The sequence below is a fragment of the Astatotilapia calliptera genome, chromosome 16, assembly GCF_964374335.1.
Source record: "Astatotilapia calliptera chromosome 16, fAstCal68.1, whole genome shotgun sequence".
Lineage (NCBI taxonomy): Eukaryota > Metazoa > Chordata > Actinopteri > Cichliformes > Cichlidae > Astatotilapia > Astatotilapia calliptera.
Genome location: NC_137437.1, coordinates 21,234,699 through 21,255,961, shown reverse-complemented (window position 1 = coordinate 21,255,961; position 21,263 = coordinate 21,234,699). Strand labels below are relative to the sequence as shown.

The 21,263-nt window shown below is 37.6% G+C and overlaps 2 protein-coding genes across 6 annotated transcripts in view; one reads left to right on the top strand and one right to left on the bottom strand.

Moving 5' to 3' along the window:
- Window positions 1-2,638, bottom strand: part of LOC145420947 (uncharacterized) — a 32,101-nt gene extending 29,463 nt beyond the window's left edge. For 3 of the 5 annotated variants that reach the window (XR_013902190.1, XR_013902191.1, XR_013902189.1), the window contains exon 1: window positions 1,937-2,638. Coding sequence is in view for 1 of the 5 variants with exons in the window: in XM_080290435.1 (XP_080146561.1) it covers window positions 1,937-1,941 (5 nt within the window). In the remaining 4 variants the exon portion in view is untranslated. The other 2 variants (XR_013902192.1, XM_080290435.1) reach the window with 2 other exon arrangements.
- Window positions 2,154-21,263, top strand: part of b3galt1b (UDP-Gal:betaGlcNAc beta 1,3-galactosyltransferase, polypeptide 1b) — a 64,002-nt gene continuing 44,892 nt past the window's right edge. Inside the window, exon 1 of the mRNA XM_026145252.2 lies at window positions 2,154-2,286. The gene's annotated coding sequence lies outside the window, so the exon portion shown is untranslated. The remainder of the gene's footprint in view (window positions 2,287-21,263) is intronic.

The window sequence follows — 21,263 nt, the reverse complement described above, 5'->3', positions numbered from 1 at the left end:
TTTATTATTTTTATTACTTTGTTGTTTCAGCAACATTAAATTTAAAAACTGTACTTTTGAGTTAAAATATATATTTATCATTTTAATAAATGACAAATTAAAAAAGCATGAACATTTTTTTGTATTGAAAAAATATCAAACCGTGACACCAAAGTATCAAACCGAACCGAACCGTGAATGTTGTGTATCATTGCACCCCTATTAGTTAGTTAGTTAGTTAGTTAGTTAGTTATGGCAATGGATTGAAAATACACCCCACCCCAACCCTAACGGCTGCACCTCCCGAAGAATTTTGTCTGGGCTCTTATCTCACTTTTTTATTTCAAACAATCAACAGAAAATTTCACAGACATATTTTTACGTGAGGTTTTTAAGGCTGTAGTGTTAATTTTTAAGTAACACGAGCCCAGCCGCAGCAGCAACGCTAGGCTAACACTAACTAGCTAGCAAGATTATAAACCTGGTGCTAAACTAAGAGAAGCCACAAAATCAGTTTGAATAAGAGTAAACATTTACTCACCAAGTCAGTGTATCAGGTAAAGATCCACAGCAATGACAACAATAATATCTTGAGCTGACGCTTTTCCAGGTTTGCTCAACATATTCCATAAAAAATGATGGTAACAATGAACATGCGGACTGATCCGAGAGGGAGGAGGACGGTGGTGACATGGCATTTTCAAAACACATCTTTCATCCTTCCGCACTGAGAAGCAAAACTTCCATCTTACTTAGTTTTTCTAAGTTAAGACAACTCAAATAAATTTAGTTTATCAGCGTTTGCATAAAAAGTACTGTTAACTTATTTAAATCGAGTTCTAATAACAAATTGATAAAAACTGAGTTCAGCCTATTTAATATTTTTAATTAAACACAATATTACATTTTACAGTGTATTGGTAAAGGCAGACTGCAGAGCCAGGTGCTTGATTTTATATGCCCGTGGTAATGAGAGTGAAAACACCTGAATTCAAAGAGTCATTGGATGAAAACTTTTATCCATAGAGCTTAGGCCACAGTCCACTTTGGTTCCTATTAAACTGCCAAACCGCAAATTTTATTTTATTTAATAAAGAAAAGAAAGCATCTCTGGATAGAAAATGTATATTAAGAAAAAATTAAAAGTGCTAATATCCATCTAGTGTTTCAGCATTATTGCATATGGTGCACTTTATATCTAGGTACACATTTTCAACATTAACGAGGTGCTTATTGGCACGGATTTTAGAAATATACTGGCTCCTTTTTAGTCATTGCAAAGTGCTTCTTGACAGTCTAGTAGTAGTCAAATACTTTAAAAGAAAAAAGAATAGGGAAGATGGTTTAAATTTAATCTGGAACACTTAAAGTGTCGTTTTTGTGTATAAAAATTTATCTGTTGATTATTGTTGAGGGAAAATGGTTATTCAAGTCACCACCTTGTAAGATTTATGCCTTTAAGGCAAAATAGGAATCCAGTTCTTTTTGTACTTGTAATAAGTACAACCTCTATACTTACTACCAAGAAACATTTGGCAGTAAGTAAAGTTATTAGGAGGTTAATAGAATCTTCTTAGTTACCTTATAGAATAATGTCACAATAACTACAGTACTAGACCTATTTGTTACTTCGGGTTCCGTGACTGGCTATGAGCCAGAACCCGAAGTAACATCCAGAGGACCTGGCGAGGTAACATATATTGCTCGCATATCGTTGTCATTGCCAATAAGTTAGTCTTTTGGACTGATAATGAACCTTTTCCCAGGGTTACCTGTTGTGTTATTGTGTTTGAGGGTGATCTCGCTAACCTTGTATTTGTTGTTATATTGTTACCTGTGTTTGCCCCCTGCTTTATCTAAACATCATGGCAATAAAAACAAAACAACAAAAGCACACAAACCTTAAGTGTATCTTTAGAAAGACACAAACTGAAACACAAAATACCTCAGTACTCACTTCATTCACTCAGCTGTTTTATCTGCGGGATGAACGTGTTGTCTGGTTTGAAACAGTTTGCAGGAGTTGACGATGAATTCTCCCACAGCGTCAATCTACCTTGCTACTACAGTAGTATCTCTGAGCAGCCCTCACTCTCTCCCTTAGAGCGGATTGGTGAGGCTTGTATCGGATTGCGCTCTGATTGGTCGTTCGCTTCTCATAGAGCGGTACGTCAGTCCAGTTGCACCACCGCCGTCATGTTTCACCCCCCTCCTCAGTCGAACAACGGTGCTTTTTAGGATGCTGGAGCAACGCGGTATCATATCATCAGGACCACAAGTCTGAGTGGGATGGAGACAGTGAGTGAGGTATGTACAACGAGGACGGTTTTCCTCTTTTCCGTGCCAATAAGCAGTGAAAGATTACGCTTTTCTTCTCTTGTGGGATGCATTACGCAGGGATGGTTCTACTTTTTAAAATTTCTGCAGTATGAGTGGATTCATCCGTCCTCGCATCATCTGTCCTTCCACATTTCCGAGCGCTCATCCGCAGGTTTTCGGGTGTCCCCTCTATTGTTGAGCTTTGGTCTTTGCTTTAGTACGTTCGGGTTATCGGGATACCCGCCTGGGTCTTTAGGGATGCCGTTTGGCGACTTCGGTGCAATCCCAGCTGAGCACTCCCTGATCTCCGTCCTCTTTGGCACGGCTGTCACCTCTGCACTCACCGTTAGAAATGCGTAGTTTGTCCGGGGCAATGAGGACACCAGGTAGCCAAGTTACAATGCACCTGAATCAAAGTTTAAACGGATGCATTTATTCAATTTTTATGCGATTTTTTTTCTCGACGCTCGCTTGCAAAGAAAATAGATCTTGTAAGAAAATATTAAAATTTTAAAGATGGGCTATATTTGTCGTGACTGATGAATAATATAAGCTTTAGGAAATCGTTTAGATATATGGAAAGAAAAACGTTCTGCTGGATATTTTGCCCAAAATATATAAACCTTTAAATAAATGAAATAAAAGTCGTCTTGTATAATTGTTAGTGTTGTATCATAATTGTTATTTATTATCTGTTGGTAGTAAGTGATGCTCAGTGGATCACACTTTGGTGTCCAGTGGCAACATCTCCAAAAAGAAGAAAATGGATGCTCTTAAATTTCCCTCACATCACCTTGTGAAAAGACCTCTTTTTAGTGAATTCACATAAGCTGTGTGAGCTTCCTTAAACCTTAATACCTATGCTTAATTTGAGGCTTTACTTAGTCTCCATGGTAATATTGAAATATCATTTTATCACTTATGTAGCAAACAGTCTGATGAGAATAATAGGAAGGCTTAAAGTTTAGAGCCAAGAGACTGCAAGCTCTTCCTAAGAGTTGTGTTTCTTGCTGCATCTGCTGGGTCATTTTAGATCACTAGCTGGATCAAACGCTAATCCTCTTTGTGATGCAGCCATATGATGGTTTCCATTGCATGTCCATCTGCCCATACAGCCATTAACGCTCACTGCCAGACTGCCTCTGCGTCTAGCAGCGTCTTGTTGTTTACGTTGTATGCAGCTGATCATGTGCCTATACTTGCTCATATAGGTTCGTGTACGTGTCTGTGCTCTGCTTACTCTGACTGCTTTCACTAATCACATTTCTGCAAGGTGTAATTAGTCGCGGGAATCTAAAGCTTTAATCCTTGGTTAAAGTACTGTATCTTTGCTTAGTCAGTGGTGCTTCCCGTGTTACACTGGGCTTACAATCAGCATTTATTTAGAGCACGTGAGTGCATTTTACATCGAGGCTGTTCGAAATAAATGGCAGCATACAAAAGAGATAATGTCAAGCTGACTCTATTATTGAATAGAAATCATCTGTAAAAATAAGGGCATTGTCATATATTAGATTATTAGTGATTCTCAGTGGTTGGAGAAATAGGTATAGTTTAGATAAATGCATTGTATATAAGAAATCTAATTATACATAAAAAGCTATCATGTTTATTATGTTGATCTGTGTAAAAATCACAGTTCTATTCTTGCACGGTAAATTTTAGCCATTCAAAGGGCAACTGAATGAAGTCAGAACAATAGCTCTGTATTTACCCATCCAAAACAGCCAGGACTTAGGCTGGCTAATAATAGGCTGACATGTGCACAGCTTATTTTCTTGCTGTATTTGTGCCAGCTCTTTCTCTTCCCTAAAAGCACAGATTGACAGACTCTTTACCAAGAAATGTACATTTCCTGGCGTATTTGAGAATAGCTCATTCAATAGGAAACAGCAGTTTTTCCCCATAGTCCAATTAAAACACAAATAATAGTAAAGTAATGATCCAAGGAGTAAACAGTAACATGGCCACAACCAAAGCAGCCCCATAACATTTAGGAAAAGGTGCTGTAAAGAAATCAGTGGCTACCACAGGACCACAATCTATGGATCTACAGTAATTTCTTGAGTGTCACTCACTCTGCTACTGTAAATCAGGATGATATACCTGCTTATACAGAGCAAAGTTATGGTTTCATGTACCTAGTATGTTTCTGAGAGTGGCTCTTCCCTATCTTCCTAAGAAATGTAATGCTTTTTTGTTGAGATGTTAAACCAATAACATGAATCTTTTACAGTGTGAGAATCTTAGTGGGTGTTTTGTGTGTAAAAGTGAGCCATTAGTCTATTAATGACCCTTAGTGAAATTGCACCATGTAAGGAGCATGGAATTGACTGATTGAATTAATGAAAGCAACCACAAGAAGCTTGTGTTTTGAAGTGGTGATCATTTGCACATACTGTGACAACAGTCATAATGATAACAATCAGGGATCACCGTGGTACCATTCTAGTACTGCGAACTGCTTCTTTACTGACGTGTGTCTTTTGTTCTAAAATATTCTGGTTCTGACAGTTTGGCTTTTTGCCACTTTGTTGCTGTTTGACTGTGATGACACAGTGTTATCACTGTTGTGCATGTTTTGGGTGGATAGGACTGTTTAAACGTCGCTTCTGGGTCTTAAAAGTGGAAATGCCTAAAAGCTTCTCCTGGACTCCTGTAGTAGCAAAAAAACCCTTTCAGTCGTATAGACGTTTATGGCAAACTCCATTAATAATCATCAAATTGTGTGTTTATAAAATTTTTAACATATTTAATGGATCTGTTGATATATTTATTATTTATTATCATGGATTAAATTTGTTCTTCAGCTCTGAAAATTTCAGTGCTCCCTATAATGCTATCTGGCATACTCTAAAATAGTGTTAAATTTTGATTCTACTTTGATGGCCTTTAATTCGAGAATGTTATTGGATGGCAAATAAATTGAGAACATGCTGCGTTGGCAGCAGTAATCTTTTTTAGGGGTGGACCTTTATTGGCTGTACATCATTATCAGCCAATGATCACTTTCCTGACTGCCAAAAAAACTGGCAACTATCACTGGTTGTGCATTGTATCTCATCAGTTTGCAGTCTGGGGTCGAGATCATAAATGTGCATGATAGAATTTCACTATGCTGTCATGAAGGACTGAAAGACTTTAAAACAAGGCAAGGCAAGGCAAGTTTATTTGTATACAGTGGGGCAAAAAAGTATTTAGTCAGCCACCGATTGTGCAAGTTCCCCCACCTAAAATGATGACAGAGGTCAGTAATTTGCACCAGAGGTACACTTCAACTGTGAGAGACAGAATGTGAAAAAAAAAAAAAAATCCATGAATTCACATGGTAGGATTTGTAAAGAATTTATTTGTAAATCAGGGTGGAAAATAAGTATTTGGTCAATAACAAAAATACAACTCAATACTTTGTAACATAACCTTTGTTGGCAATAACAGAGGTCAAACGTTTACTATAGGTCTTTACCAGGTTTGCACACACAGTAGCTGGTATTTTGGCCCATTCCTCCATGCAGATCTTCTCGAGAGCAGTGATGTTTTGGGGCTGTCGCCGAGCAACACGGACTTTCAACTCCCACCACAGATTTTCTATGGGGTTGAGGTCTGGAGACTGGCTAGGCCACTCCAGGACTTTCAAATGCTTCTTACGGAGCCACTCCTTTGTTGCCCGGGCGGTGTGTTTTGGATCATTGTCACGTTGGAAGACCCAGCCTCGTTTCATCTTCAAAGTTCTCACTGATGGAAGGAGGTTTTGGCTCAAAATCTCACGATACATGGCCCCATTCATTCTGTCCTTAACACGGATCAGTCGTCCTGTCCCCTTGGCAGAAAAACAGCCCCATAGCATGATGTTTCCACCCCCATGCTTCACAGTAGGTATGGTGTTCTTGGGATGCAACTCAGTATTCTTCTTCCTCCAAACACGACGAGTTGAGTTTATACCAAAAAGTTCTACTTTGGTTTCATCTGACCACATGACATTCTCCCAATCCTCTGCTGTATCATCCATGTGCTCTCTGGCAAACTTCAGACGGGCCTGGACATGCACTGGCTTCAGCAGCGGAACACGTCTGGCACTGGGGGATTTGATTCCCTGCCGTTGTAGTGTGTTACTGATGGTGACCTTTGTTACTTTGGTCCCAGCTCTCTGCAGGTCATTCACCAGGTCCCCCCGTGTGGTTCTGGGATCTTTGCTCACCGTTCTCATGATCATTTTGACCCCACGGGATGAGATCTTGCGTGGAGCCCCAGATCGAGGGAGATTATCAGTGGTCTTGTATGTCTTCCATTTTCTGATGATTGCTCCCACAGTTGATTTTTTCACACCAAGCTGCTTGCCTATTGTAGATTCACTCTTCCCAGTCTGGTGCAGGTCTACAATACTTTTCCTGGTGTCCTTCGAAAGCTCTTTGGTCTTTAGCCATGGCGGCGTTTGGAGTCTGACTGTTTGAGGCTGTGGACAGGTGTCTTTTATACAGATGATGAGTTCAAACAGGTGCCATTCATACAGGTAACGAGTGGGGGACAGAAAAGCTTCTTACAGAAGACGTTACAGGTCTGTGAGAGCCAGAGATTTTCCTTGTTTGAGGTGACCAAATACTTATTTTCCACCCTGATTTACGAATAAATTCTTTACAAATCCTACCATGTGAATTCATGGATTTTTTTTTTCACATTCTGTCTCTCACAGTTGAAGTGTACCTCTGGTGCAAATTACTGACCTCTGTCATCATTTTAAGTGGGGGAACTTGCACAATCGGTGGCTGACTAAATACTTTTTTGCCCCACTGTAGCACAATTCAACAACAAGGTGATTCAAAGTGCTTTACAGAGACATTAGAAACAAAAACAAATAAAAAGCATGATTTAAAATTGATTAAAACAAGCAAACAAACAAACTAATTAACAAACAAACAAAACAGTATATAAAATCAAAACAGATAAAATCAGAACAATGGATAAAATCAGTAGTTAAATGCAAGTTTTGAATACAGTTGTATTTCATAATGACTGGAACAAAATGGAAGATACAGAGCAAGAAGACCAAAACAACCACATAAAAACCCAAAAACTAAACACACGCAAAAACATCAGTATCAACCAGGGATGCAGATTGTGAAATTCTGGGATATAAAAATCTGGCTGCTATCCAATGCCAGTACTGATATTTAATTTAGCCTCTTTACTTTGTTTTGTTTTTTCCTTTTTGTGTGTTTTCCCCCCAAGGAAACAAAGAAATATTTTTTATTAAAAAAAAAAATAGCTGTGATGTGTCTTAAGGTTCTTTATCACACTTAAAAAAATGTAACCGGCAAAAAAAATGATATAATCAACATTATTGGCCACTGAGTTCAGTTAATGTCATTTTTTTTCCCAGGTATACCAATATATCAGTCAACCGGGCCAGTGTCAAGTGATACTGATATTTGGATCTTGTATTAAATTAAAAAATGTCAAATAAATTGTTTTAGCTCAAACCTGCATCCATCGATATCAAATGTGAAATGTGATATACTCTCAGTCAATCCAGAGAATATCTAACGTGGCAGATCACCTCCAAATCAGATTTACATATTTCTTCCTCTGGTTTGTAGTGGAATTTATCCATGCAGATGATTTTGTTGAGAATGGCCAAGTTTTGGAATCTAAAATCCCAAAAAGCAAATAAAAAAAAAACAAACCAAAAAAAAAACCTGTAACAATCCAAAAAAAATAAAATAAAATTAGGGATATTTTCTTTCTACCCAACATCATCTGTCAGCCAGAAGAGTGCAGTTAGCTGTCATGGCATCACTAACATCTTGTCAGTGGGAGGAATTTGTTTCTGCACAGTAATTCAATTGGTGTGTGGTCTTCCAGGGGAAAAATCTGTTCCTTTAAAGTTTTTATAACATTATCAGTTCTCAGACATATCGAGAAGTACTTGCTTTATTGATGATCAGACAGGGAGCTGCTGCAAGATTAAACAGAAACCAAATCAATCAGCGCAGTAAGAGGCACACAAAATATTTAAATAAGTTCTACAGTTTTATTTTGAAAGTGTCAGGAAAATCCAACCAATAATTTAAATCAGCAAGGCTGTTATGGGGTCTAATATTTAATGATTTGAGGTACGGAAGATCCTAAATTGAAGTCACTGTCTAATATTTAATGATTTGAGGTACTGGATTGTACGGAAGCTGAAAACCTTCAAGAGGTTGTCGCACATCAAGTTAGGCTGAGAGGGAAAAGAAAAATATGAGCCTGGAAAAAAGAGGCTTCATAATGCACAGGATCAGTACCTTTTGAGGTCCAACTTTAAGAAAGGAGAGCTCAGGGAGAAAAGTGAGGGATGGGTCAAAGGATGAAGCAGAGTTTGCATTGATGTGAAGAGATCTGTAGAGAAGGATGGATGAAGGGAAAGGCTGTATGGGTGAAAGAGAAGAATGGGAAGCCCTCCAGTACCTGAATGCTTACAGCACATATTTGCAAAGTGCACAATTTGAAGTACTTTGCAAGTATTTTGCCCTTAACATTCCCAGTAGCCTGTCCTCTTGGGAAAACACCAAAATCATTCAGAAAAGTTGACCTGTTTAAACTCAGTTTGTTAGATGACATTAATAACAATTTGTGCTTTTGCGCATTAATAACTGTTTTCAAGAACCCCAGAAGATTTACAGCACTTAACATCCCAATCGCAGAAGCCATGTAATCACTCCCTCCAGTAGTAATGCTTTTACTTTAGCTGTTCAAATACCTCATGTTCAGAGTAATGAATTAAAATGTCTAAATCCCAAAACTGTAACATTTTATATGTCCTATTTTTGTGTCTATCCTGATCCATACAGTTATATCAGCTAAAGTAGTTATTCTGCTACTTTTACCACAATAAAATTAATCCTAGGGAAACAACTATATTAACCATAATAATTGTCTTGTATACAATTCCTTCTTTGCAGCAATCTGACTATGATTTCTTACTTTGTAAGACACAGCCTGATACGGTTTCTGTTATGCATGAAAACAACGCTAACATGCATCCATCTATGGTTCGTTTTTTGGCATTGTACTGTGACCACTAGATAACTTTAGGGTCTCGGCCATGTTTGCTGCGTTTTGGTGGAAGAAGTGTGCAGTACGAAGTGATTTAACAAGTGAGTGATGACACAAAGGTTAGAAAATTACATTTTTACCCAGTGTATCAAACCTAATGTATGCACGGTAAAACCCATTCTCAGATGCTAATCACGACTAAAAACTACTGACATTTACAGGAGGTTTAATGCCAGCAGTGTCAGCTTTGCCTCCTCTAGCCAGTGTTGCCAACTTAGCAACTTTGTCGCTATATTTAGCGAGTTTTCAGACCCCCTTAGCGACTGTTTTTCTAAAAAGCGACTAGCAACAAATCTGGCGACTTTTTTCTGGTGTTATTGGAGACTTATTTATGATGACTTTTTGATGTGAAAACAAGTATCACTCTTCTCAACAAGCAGCGGGTGCTGCCGTGGGCACCTTGCCCGTGCCAAAACCCTCATGGGCAGAGGATAGTCCTCTTTCTTTCTCTCCTACAACATAAGTTACAATTACATTAGACAGGCCAATTATGCAAATTAGGCAATGACACCATTTTGCGACTTTTAGGACAACCAATAGCGATTTTTCTTACTGTGGAGTTGGCAACACTGCCTCTAGCTGATACACAACTTCACACAGCTCCCTGCAGACAGGCAAGTAGCATTAAGGTAGCGACTAGCAACTATGGTTAATAACAAAAACAATAAAATGAACATGGGAGCTAGGCAGCATGTGCCCTGGCTCTCTACAACTTTATAACAGATAGGGTTAATTCACATGGTAAACCCATTATTTGTTAATAAAATGTGTTGTTTTTCAAATGCTGAAGCTGAGAAAAGTCTAACATTAACTAGACAGAAAAAGTAGCTGTGTAGCTTAAAAACGCTAATTTGATTAGCAATAAAAATGTGGAGGCAAGTCCACCAGAAGCACTGCAACACCTCAGACAAACTAAGTAGAAATGTTCTTTGTTTTTTGGCACAACCTTTTTTTTAAGACAAACTTAAAATATTTTCATATTTACACCTTACATTTTTGTTAATATTTATTTTTATATATAGAATTATGCTGTCACTGATATCTTTGTTGTATTGTATTAAATATATTTTTTTAAATGCCTCTTAATTTTATGTCTTTTTTTTTTTTGCCTCGGTGGTATAGAAAAATGGCATGGAGTATTTTCAGGTCAGTGTTTGCTTATGACTTTTCTAACAGCTAGCAAATACTATTTGTTTTTCGCGGTTGATGAGATACTTTGTCTTTAGCAAAACAAATCCTACTTATCACCGGAAAATTCCAGCCCAGAGGCAGTGCGGTAGCAGCAATGAAACATAGATTTAGAGGATACAAATTTAAATGCTGATGGTGTTGTTTTTCAGTGGCAATTACAAAGAACAAACAAAATAGATTTCAGAATAAAAAGTTATAGCAAAAATGCTGTTCAATGTCTTTTTAATGCTACAGCTAAACTAGATAAATGCATCACGCAGAAATGTGCCTTAACTTCGTCGGACATTTAAATTTAAATTTTTACATTTTAATATAAAACTCCATTATCTTCACTGGACTTTGACTTGTTTTCTGTCTCCAACATAATTGTATTTTATGGTCCTTTATCACATATAGCACTCTCCTGCTTTTCAGCGTCTTGTTAGTGTGTCTCTGCATCCGAATGTTCCCAGCTTTAATCATTCTGATCCTCCTACAGACCTACTGTAATTACTTTTTGTTTTCAATCTTTCAACAAGACTCTGGAGGAGCCTCTGTGTTTTTTCCCTCTCATTAGTGATATTCTTCTCATTTATGAGAATGCATCAAGAAAAAAAAAAAGCCCGTCATGATTTGGAATGCAATTCTAGATATTTCCTGTTACTTACATTTTGGATTTGTTTTGTGCTAAAGTTGCACAAATTCCTTAATGACAATATTGGTTGATTTCGTCAAGCTATTTATACAGTAAATTCTGATCTTGCCTTGTTTAGCATACCACATAAAACTTGTGGCGTTAGAATAAATCTGATCAGCGTTTCTTTTACTCCGTTTCATAAGTACAAATACTGAGATAGAAGAATTGTATTTTACTGAGAGGTACATAGGAACAATTCCAGGCAGTGACTGGTTTTGAGCTACCTTATTAGAGGAATGAGCCTGAACTGGGGCCTGTTCTTGTGTGACTTGATTTCCCCAGTGACCAGCAGACCAAACCATTTTTATTGCCGTGACAAAAAGAGCCATGAACAAGTTCTTTAGGAACCATGACCCTCAAATGACAAAGAAGAAAAGTTCCAAAATCAGCTTTAGCAGTGCTTCTGCAAGTCATATAGCTAGCAAGATTGTTTTAAGGAGCAGAGCATGAGAAGCATTAACAGTATTTTTAGGCTTACATTAACTGGTGTGCAAATGTTTGTTTTTGGGTGTAGTAATCTAAATCTATTTGCTGGCAGCACATAAAATAAAAACAAAAGCCAAACTAATACAGCCAAGGGAGAAAATACCAGAGCAGAATTAGATTCCTATTGATTTATTAATAATTTCTCATTACTGCCTAAGAAAAAAACATAATGATAAGGTGTGTTATTAATACAAATTAATACTTACTACTATAAATACTAATAGTGCTACTAATATGTTCCACTACTGTTTGTTGCTCATGGATATTTCCACTACAGTCCATATGCATTAAGATGCTCTGTAGTCAACCATAACTAAGCAGTGTTGTAATCCTTCAGCATATATTCTCTGACTGCCAGTCAGTCTCAGCCACGTCCCGGCAGAGCAGCTTCATCGTCTTTAACAGTTTCTGAATTTGTTTCAAATCGGATTTATTTTCCTCATGCTTCAGCAGTTCACAATCCCTACAAATTTATTCTGAAGTAACAAATTACTATGCACAGAGAGCAATTTTTTTTTCCTCTCTACAAATAACCCAAATGACCCTTGGAGGGATTGAATAGCCATCCTTATCTACCTTAGACTCTTGAAAGGATAATAGAATGGATACACTACTCAGTGTTCCTTTATCCAGGATACTGTCATAGGAATTTTGTATTCCTTATCAGACATTTTGTCCAATTCCAGTCTTCAGAGATGTGCCCTTTATACAGAGTAGTATAAAGTGGAAAGCAAAGGTTTTGAAGGTCAGATTACTGATTACCGTTGACGATGACGTATAGTTAGTTAGATATTTCTGTCCCTACAAACATCTTCACGGTGAATTGAGAGTTTGTGTATAATTTGATAATCATTCTATGGACTTATGACTGATTTTTTAGGAATACTTTATAATTCTAATAGTGAGGAGAGCTATGCAGGCAAAATTTCATCCACCTCCGTACTCAGTTAGTGGAGTAAATTTGGTCTGTTTACCAACAGAAACCAGCCACTCCAGACTTATGTTCCTTTATTTAAACTCCAATTGAAGGGACACACTCACACAACGCTCAGTGTGATGTGATTGTGCCCAAATCAGCCAGTTAAACATTTACACTCATTACATCCTTTCTAGGGATAATCTCTGGACCTCATCTTGATTTTGCTGGTTCGGTTTACCCTAATTCACCTTACAGAGTAGAATAACAACACAGATTAAACACAAGATAAAGACTGCCTGTGACAGTCACTGTAGGGAGGGAACCCAAATGCAGGACAGACAGGAGGCAGGGTAGAAGTCCAGAATCCAATCTTTCATCTAAAAAACAAACAATTATTATACCTACAGTTCAAATGAAGAACAGGCAAAAGTCAGCGTCAATAAAACAGTTCACACAGTCATAAGCGAAGAGATAATACGTCAGGGAAAACAAAACAACGAAAACATGGAGGTATGTAAACAACACAAGGAATAGAAGTAAAGTCTGGATAACTTGACTAAAGAAGGAAGGAGATAATCCGTTTAGTTTTAAGTGAACAACAAGATGTATATATATTTACCAGACATCTTGCTACTGGGTTGGAACCCCTTTTGTCTTTGTAGCTGCCCTAAATATTCATGTCATAGATTTAAGGTGCTGGAAGCATTACACAGAGAATATGGTTCATATTGAGATCATAGCATCACACGATTGCTGTAGATTTGCACAATATCTGTGCTGCATATCTATGATGAAAATTTCCCGTTCCACCACATCCCAAAGGTGCTGAAGTGGATTGAGATCTATTGACCGTGGAGATCATTTTATTACAGTGAATTCATTGTAAGTTTGAGAGGATCTGAGTTGTGACATGGCACATTACCATGCTGGAAGCAGCCATCAGAAGATGGGTACACTGTGGTCATAAAGACATGAACACGGTCAGTAACAATACTCAGGTAGGCTGTGGTTTTTAAACTCAAATTCTAGCCCTAAAATCTGAACGTTGTAGTAGTCCATCTACTGCAAGGTTCAACCTGTGCATTTAAAAGATGGTCATCAGCATACTTGGTTGTAACAAGTCATTATTTCAGTTACTTTTGCCTTTCTGGCAGCTTGACGTGCTCCTCTGGCATCACGATACACTTTCACCTTGAGAGCTGCTGCTCGCTGGATATTTTCTCTTTCTCAGACCAATCTCGGTAAACTCTAGAGATGGTTGTCTGGGGAAATCCCAGTAGATGAGCAGTTCTGAAATATTCAGACCTACCCGCCTGGCACCAACAGCCGTGTCATTTATTATTCTTCATTCTGATACTCAACTTGAACTTCAGCAGCTTATTTTGTCCTTGTCTGTATTGTCTAAATGCATTGAGTTGTTGCCATGTGATTGGTTAACCAGATATTTGTGTAAATGAGCAGATGAACAGGTGTATCTAACAAGGTACATCGAGTGTATACTGAGGGGGGTTGATAGGCTAATTGAACACAGGTGTGACTAATCAGGGCCGGGCATACAATCACAAAGGAGGGGGAAAACTGACAAAGACAGGAAGTTAAAGTGACGGAATACACAAAGGCCAAGAATAACAAAATTAAAGAAATTACTCAATTAAAACCAAGACAATATCGTTCCGTCCAGAGCTAAAACTGCTCATGTGTAGATTGGGTGATTGGTAATAATAATCTGACCTTCCACCAATCAACAAAAGACTGATGTATGCATGCTACTAAGTTTCCCCAAAGTAACTCTGTTCCTCCTCTTAACCTAAAAGTAACCTATTCTAATAGTGTGACTTCCTGAATTACATTTTCTCATTCATTAAAGAATCCAAAATATTCTCTGCTGCCTTTTCACAGGATCACAGCTTTGTACTGTTGCCAAAAGCCAAGAACAAAAAACACCACAGCACATTGTTGCATTGTCAAGTCAGCCAACATTTGAACTGTGATTGTATAACAGCTGGTTGCATAACACCAGAAAGAGTTCAAACTTCATGTCGATAGATTTAATTGGTGTTTTTGCTGCTGTTTTCCAAAAATATAAATGTTCCAACCTTGTATTTAAAGTTATGAGATACCAAAATAGATGCTCTCAGCGGTGTTTGAATTTCATTGGAAATAATGAAGTCTGTCAATCTGTGAAGATAAATTATTTACAGATAAAATGTGAAAATCACAGATTGCTTTGACTGGCTGTGCTTGTCCAAGTTACACAATAAAGGCCTGGCATAAGTGTAAATAAATAATAGCAACATATGATATAATGATAAGTTAACAGCCAGGTAAATGTTCTCTGCTCATTTATACATTTTAGCTGATTCAAGGTATAAGCGCGAGCAGGTTAAAACAAAATGATCCAGTTTGAGAAATTCTCCAGGCACTGAAAGCTCAAAGTGACAAAGATCTGTTTGGTTGTTGACCTTGACTGAAGAGCATTTGTGTCTTAAAACATGAACTGAATTCTGACAACAGCCTTGCTTTATCCATATTTATATTGGTGTCATTCAGGGCCCTGTGTGCCAACATGGCAAGCAGACAAAAGAAAGCTGCCCACAAGTGAACAACGCAAAGCCTTTCAGAGAGTGAATAGGTGGTTTCTGGAGGTCTCAACTAGTTAATATTCCAACTATATACAGTATTAATTCAGCTATATAGTGAAATACCGCAGTAAACTAGAAATAATTGATCCAGAGCTGCTACTACAAGAACTATGAGCTGCCTGTGATCTCAGTGCCATTCTTCCCTCTCAGGGCACAGAGTAATGGAACAGCCTGTGAAGGTGACACTAAACCTGCACCTTTCACCAATCAGTGTGCAGCCTGCTTGGAACTGATATTTCCAAGAATCCCCAGACAATTAATGAAGTGGAGCCTTGATGGTGACTGCAGACCTCTAAGTCCCACATCATACAGTATAATGTGCTTTGTTGTACAAGTTGAGGTGTGTCATAAACATATATATATATCCTAAAGCTTTAGGGCTGTCATTGTAGTGGTTGCTTGAAAAGGGGGCTTCTAGCTTTGAGTTAAAGAGAGCAATTTTAGTCAAAGGAATCAAGCATATGATCTTTCCCTTCAAGTTTTTCAAGCACTTCTTCTTCCAGCATGCCTGTGGAGAACTGCAAGGAAGCTAGTGTTGTTGTTGTTTTTTTAGCTTTTCCTTCATACAAACATTTTCCTTCATCAACTCAGTAATTGTAGATGATACATTTTTGAACAAGGTAATGACGCCCCCCGAGTTTTTGTAAAAGTCACTTATTCAGGAGGCATTCTCCCTCGGAGGGCAGATAGGTGGGGAACATGTATTCGGTGATATTATTTTATATTCAGTGACAGTAATAAGAGGTGTTGCATTTGAAAAAAAAAGGAATGAATCCCCGACAAATTAAATAGGCTTCTTCAAATAATGGGGTTGAAATCGTCTGTTATCACTTTGCTGGGGAGATATTGGATGATAGTGTCATGTGGGGAAAACTCTATGTTATGTTTTCTATCTGCTTACAGCAAGTTGAATCATACTAGACCAGGATTAAATATCTGCTCCTGAAGGATATTTGAAAGCTGAAATGAGGTACAGAAAATATGCCAGGACTGAAAGGAAGAATATGAAACAGAAAGAAAAAAAATATTATTATTATTATTATTTTAAACTCTAGCCTCCAGCCAAATGAAAATTTCTTTTGTAAACAGGATATTTTTGAGTTGAATATAGCTTTGCAGCTGTGGTGGGGCATGATTGCCTGGCCAGCCTGGGGTGCTGTAAAAGGCTTTCCTCCAGCCCAGTCACTTACTGTAGGCAGCAGGAAAAACAACTTTGACAGATCAAAGAAGTATTCATTAACATATTCAGCACATTAAAATAGAAAAAGCATGCGTGAGTCTCAGACCACTTGGCAAAGTCACTTTAAAAGCTGTTTGACATAGTCAAAGTCATATAAACAAAGTGGGTAAACTGTATTAAAATACATTTTTTCCCTCAGTCACACAAACAAAAATCAAATTTGCCCTTACTTACAAGAAAAAAGTGACATGACAGTCTTTAAACAAGTGTTCAAATAAATGTATATCTCATGAGTCCAAAACATATCCCAGTCAAAACAGTCAAATCCTTGGGGGGTTCGACTGTTTTTGGGAACTTTTGTTTATATTTGAATATTTTCTGGTTGAATTTTCAGTTTGATTCGTAATATGTTTATATTATCATCTTTATGTTTGTCTTTAGCATTCCTATTTGCAGTCACTATTTTTTTTAACGAGAGTATTAGTTCCCTGAAGTTTTCCCTTCATGTCTGCCTTTCGTTTTCATTTCATCATGTGAAGTTTACTATAGTGTTTGAGTCCCTTTTTAGCTGTTTCCTGATTTAGTTTGGCGGTTAGTTGTCTCGTGTGTTATGCATTTAGTCTTACTTCTCCACTTCGTTATCCTAATTAGTTTAGCCCGTGCCTAGTTCCCCAGCTGTGTCTAATTCCCTCATTAGCCCTCAGTGTGTCTGTGTGTGTCTATATAGCCCTAGTTTCCCTTTGTCTCAGTATTATTTTCCCTCTATTAACACATTCTTCTGTTTTCCTGCCATTGAGTGTGTGGATCTCGGGTTTCTGTTTATGCTCTTTACCATTACACATAAAGAAAGGTTGTTTTTTTTTGTGTGTGTGTGTTTCATGACACTGAGGCAGAACAAGTCAATTGTTATGTAAGTGGAAATGCCAGTCTTTCAGGTTGCCGAATGCTGTTAATAAATAATGCTTAGTATATGGTCTTTAAGAAAACAAAGTTGTTTCCCTGCAGAAATATTCAGTGGGTCATAGTGGGTCAGGGTCATATTTGTTTATTATTATTTTTTACTGATCAGAAGTTAAGATTTCATTGTTTTTATTTTGAAGCTTCTGGGCCTGTCATTAAAAACCCCTAAGATTTACAGCTGACAAGTCTCACTTTAGTGTTTATGTAATGAGAGTTAGACCTGTTCAGCTGTCTTAAACAATAACAACACCAGCGATAACAATAAAAATAGTCATTTTACTTCAGTGTTTTAGGCAGTGTAGTTAGCAGTGGTGCCAGCTGTGCATTGAGAATTTCAATGTCATCCCAGTGCATTCAGGGGATTTAGTCATAGGCACATCAAAGCAAAAAATATTATGTTGTGTGAAGCAGTAGCTAAGAAGCACCCAAAAGTCACCTTGGTTGGAAAATAAAACACTTTCTGAGCAACTGAATAGCTCCAGCTTATTAGCTTACTAGTTTGCATTAGTTTATTTCTTCATGCTTATGTAAAATATACACGATGTATCATGAAAATATGCTTATATAAGTTGTATAGTAGAGGTAGCTGTTTTCTTCTGTGTTGTGTATGTATTGTAAGCCGCAATACTTACACACAAGAAACGAATGAGGCCAGTCCAGAGCCACAGCTATGAAGATTGACTCAACTATTTATACACTGACTTCTTAAACCATAGAGCAGAATTCACAACATGCTATTAATTGTGTGATAAATCCATAAACATGACAATTTTACATTTAATTAGACGTTACAGTAATATTCTTTCAGGGACTAGTGCGCTCTTGTTAACCTTCTTTTTATCCCTTTTCCATCCATTTGCTTTGGAGGTTTTATTAAGTGTCAGGGGTATGAAACTAGAGGTCATCACTTTAATTTGTACGCTAAGGTTTGGGCTGTTTTTGTTTTTTTTGTTTTTTTTATGGGGGGGAGGGTGTTAATGTAAGGTTTTTATATTGGGTTTATATAATTCTGTTGTTTCCAAAACACAAGTCATGACCAGTCGATCTGTGCAAAATGTTATCAAGCAGCAATGAGACTAGTTTCCTTGTTTAGTCTGGTAGCTCCATTTGAAATCCTCCAAATATATCCTGCTCCGTATTTTGTGGGGGCTTTTTAAATTTTTATAGAATAGGTAGAAACCACCATAAAAAGAGAACTTACTAACAGGACCAACTGATACTGTAAAAACATGTTCATGAAGTTAGCAGCCAATCAAAAGCAATCTGGCTTAAACGGACTAAGAAGGAACTTAAAAAAAAAAAAAAGCTTGTTTGATGTATTGGGTGAATTTAGGGGCTACACATGGCTCAGTGTAAGATTATAAGATTAATTTGAACTGTGAGGCATTCAGATCTACTCTAAGAGAGCCCAAGAATAAAAAATGTGGTGCTGAACATGAGCAAAACGGTTCCATTTAATGAACAGTAAGCTTTGATACATACTTGAAATAAGTATTAGTAGCCATACAGTAAAAATTGTTCTCCTAAGGGCCACATGGAGAACATGTTGCCCAGCTCACCTATAATAAGCACATCCCCAGGGATAATATTATGGAAAGAAATATGCATTCACCTGCCACTGCCTCCTCATTAGCCAGGCCCTGTCTGCCCACGAGGTTATGCTGCTATGTAGCGCTGGGTCGAGGGAAGGAAAAGCAAAAGCCTTGAAGCGAGTCAGAGTGAACGTTAAGAAATACTGCAAACAAATTGTTTTGTTTTTTTTAACAATCTAATAAATTATACCTCAATTAAAAGCCAGGGATTTGGAAAATAATTCATTTTAAATGAAAGGTTGGAGCAGCCAAGAGAAGTACTAATGAATTAAAATTAATTACAGTGCATTTACTAATCTGAAAAATGAAGGCTGTTTAATTTTTTTTCTGGTGCTGTGCTGTATTTCTTAATGCTTTGTATTTGTTTGTCAGAGCACATTTCACCAGCTTCTTTGGATTAAAATTGACAAAATGTGGGCGTACGTAGCCCACATTATGTTCCTCCTTGTTTCAGGGCACCTTTTCTTGTGAATGTCCCCTCACTAATGATGTCTGACAGGGACAGGTTGAAAGATAAAGGTTAATCACTCTGTGTCCAAGTGCTTAAAGACCCAAATCCTTTCTGCAGTGCCATCCTTTGTATTTCAGGAGAGTACCTGCAGTACCTCCCCATTTCCCTGCGTAATTGGTTTGTAGAAGGGGAAACGTTTCACGACAAAGTGTAGATAGAGAATGTTTTGATGTGTTTGTAATGACTTCAGAGTTGCAGAGGGTTTGCTCTCTAGAATAACAACTCATTTCTAATTTCTTATTCAATCATTTTTCAAACAGGCCTGCAACTACTGGGACTAATTATGGATTGGTTGCTGTCCTTTTGGATTTCACTGCTGAAAGCTGTCATCTTCCTTTTGGTGGACAAGAGTATATTAAACCTAAGATGTTAAATCTTACATTTGTTTGTTACACCTCTATAAATTATGGCAAATATGGGAGAAGACTGCAGCGGACAGTGAAATAGAATATTTCTCATATAGCATGAAGGAATCTAGAAAGCAAGTATATGAAATGTTTTTTTTTTAACTGGATCAGTGGTGGAAAATGACTCAACTCTACACCCCGTTTTTTTTTTTTTTTTTTTCAGAATTCATTCAAAATAGAGCATTCATTCAATAACACAGTGTAAATGATTTTTAACTTGTTGGATCCTTGGACTAGTTGGACCACGCATTCCCTCAACCTGACATTAGCAATCAGGCTGAGACATCATAGCAAGTTCACAACTAGCTTTCTAAGTTAAACCATGTTGTTTTTCTGCACCTTCACTTAAAAGGGGTGGCATTGGCACCATTTGACTAATCACAATTCTGGATAGTGAATAATGCTGATTTTTCAGAGGAAGCTGAAACTACTGAGAGAAAAAAATATAAAGGGGATAAACACACATTACACATGGAAATAAACACTTGCTACAGACTAAACAGACTAAGTGTCTGTGTTTGACTGTGTGTAAGAAGAAAAGGCTCGAAGGCTGGAAAAAATGCTGACAGACAAGTTGACAGATTTTTCAATATGATGAGTCTATCATTAATGCACGGATGAATTATAATCAGTATTTCATTGAACTGATCTTTAAAAGACAGTTTTCCTTTCTATCCTTTCAGCTGCATCCTCGGTGGTGTTTTAATGATCTGTGAGCAAAGAAGGAATAAATGTAAAAATATAGAATTCCAATGTAAGATTGGTCTACGTGTATATTTGGAACGAGCTGAACAAGTGCAAATTGGTGCTCTGTTCTTAATGCTTATAAAACAGATGACAGCCAACAGGGAGGGGAAAAAAGGAATAAATATGCATTTAAGAATCTAATTCATTACTGATGTTCATTTAAGAAAGACAAAGAGTTGAGATACTATTAAAAATTTCAGACCCTGGTAGGGGGATCTTACAGAAATGCTATTCCCCAAAGAACTAATTGGTCAGTAGGCAGCGATTTCACATCGGTTGATCTCTAATCTGGAGCAGGTTATGTCTGCAGCGTAGGTTACCATGGCGATGTACCCTGGTAAGAAGTGAACGGCCTTCATAGTACAGAAATGTTAACCCTGAAGTTACCTGGATGAGACACAATCCTGCTTCATAGTACACGCTCAGATGGGCCAAACCAACTGATATCTCCAGCTGAGTTTTCCCTGATACCTTCAGGGACGTCTTGGAAAACAGAGGTCAGGGGCCATCACATCAGCAAATAGCATTCTCCCAAACATTCAGGTATTGTTCCCTTGGAGTT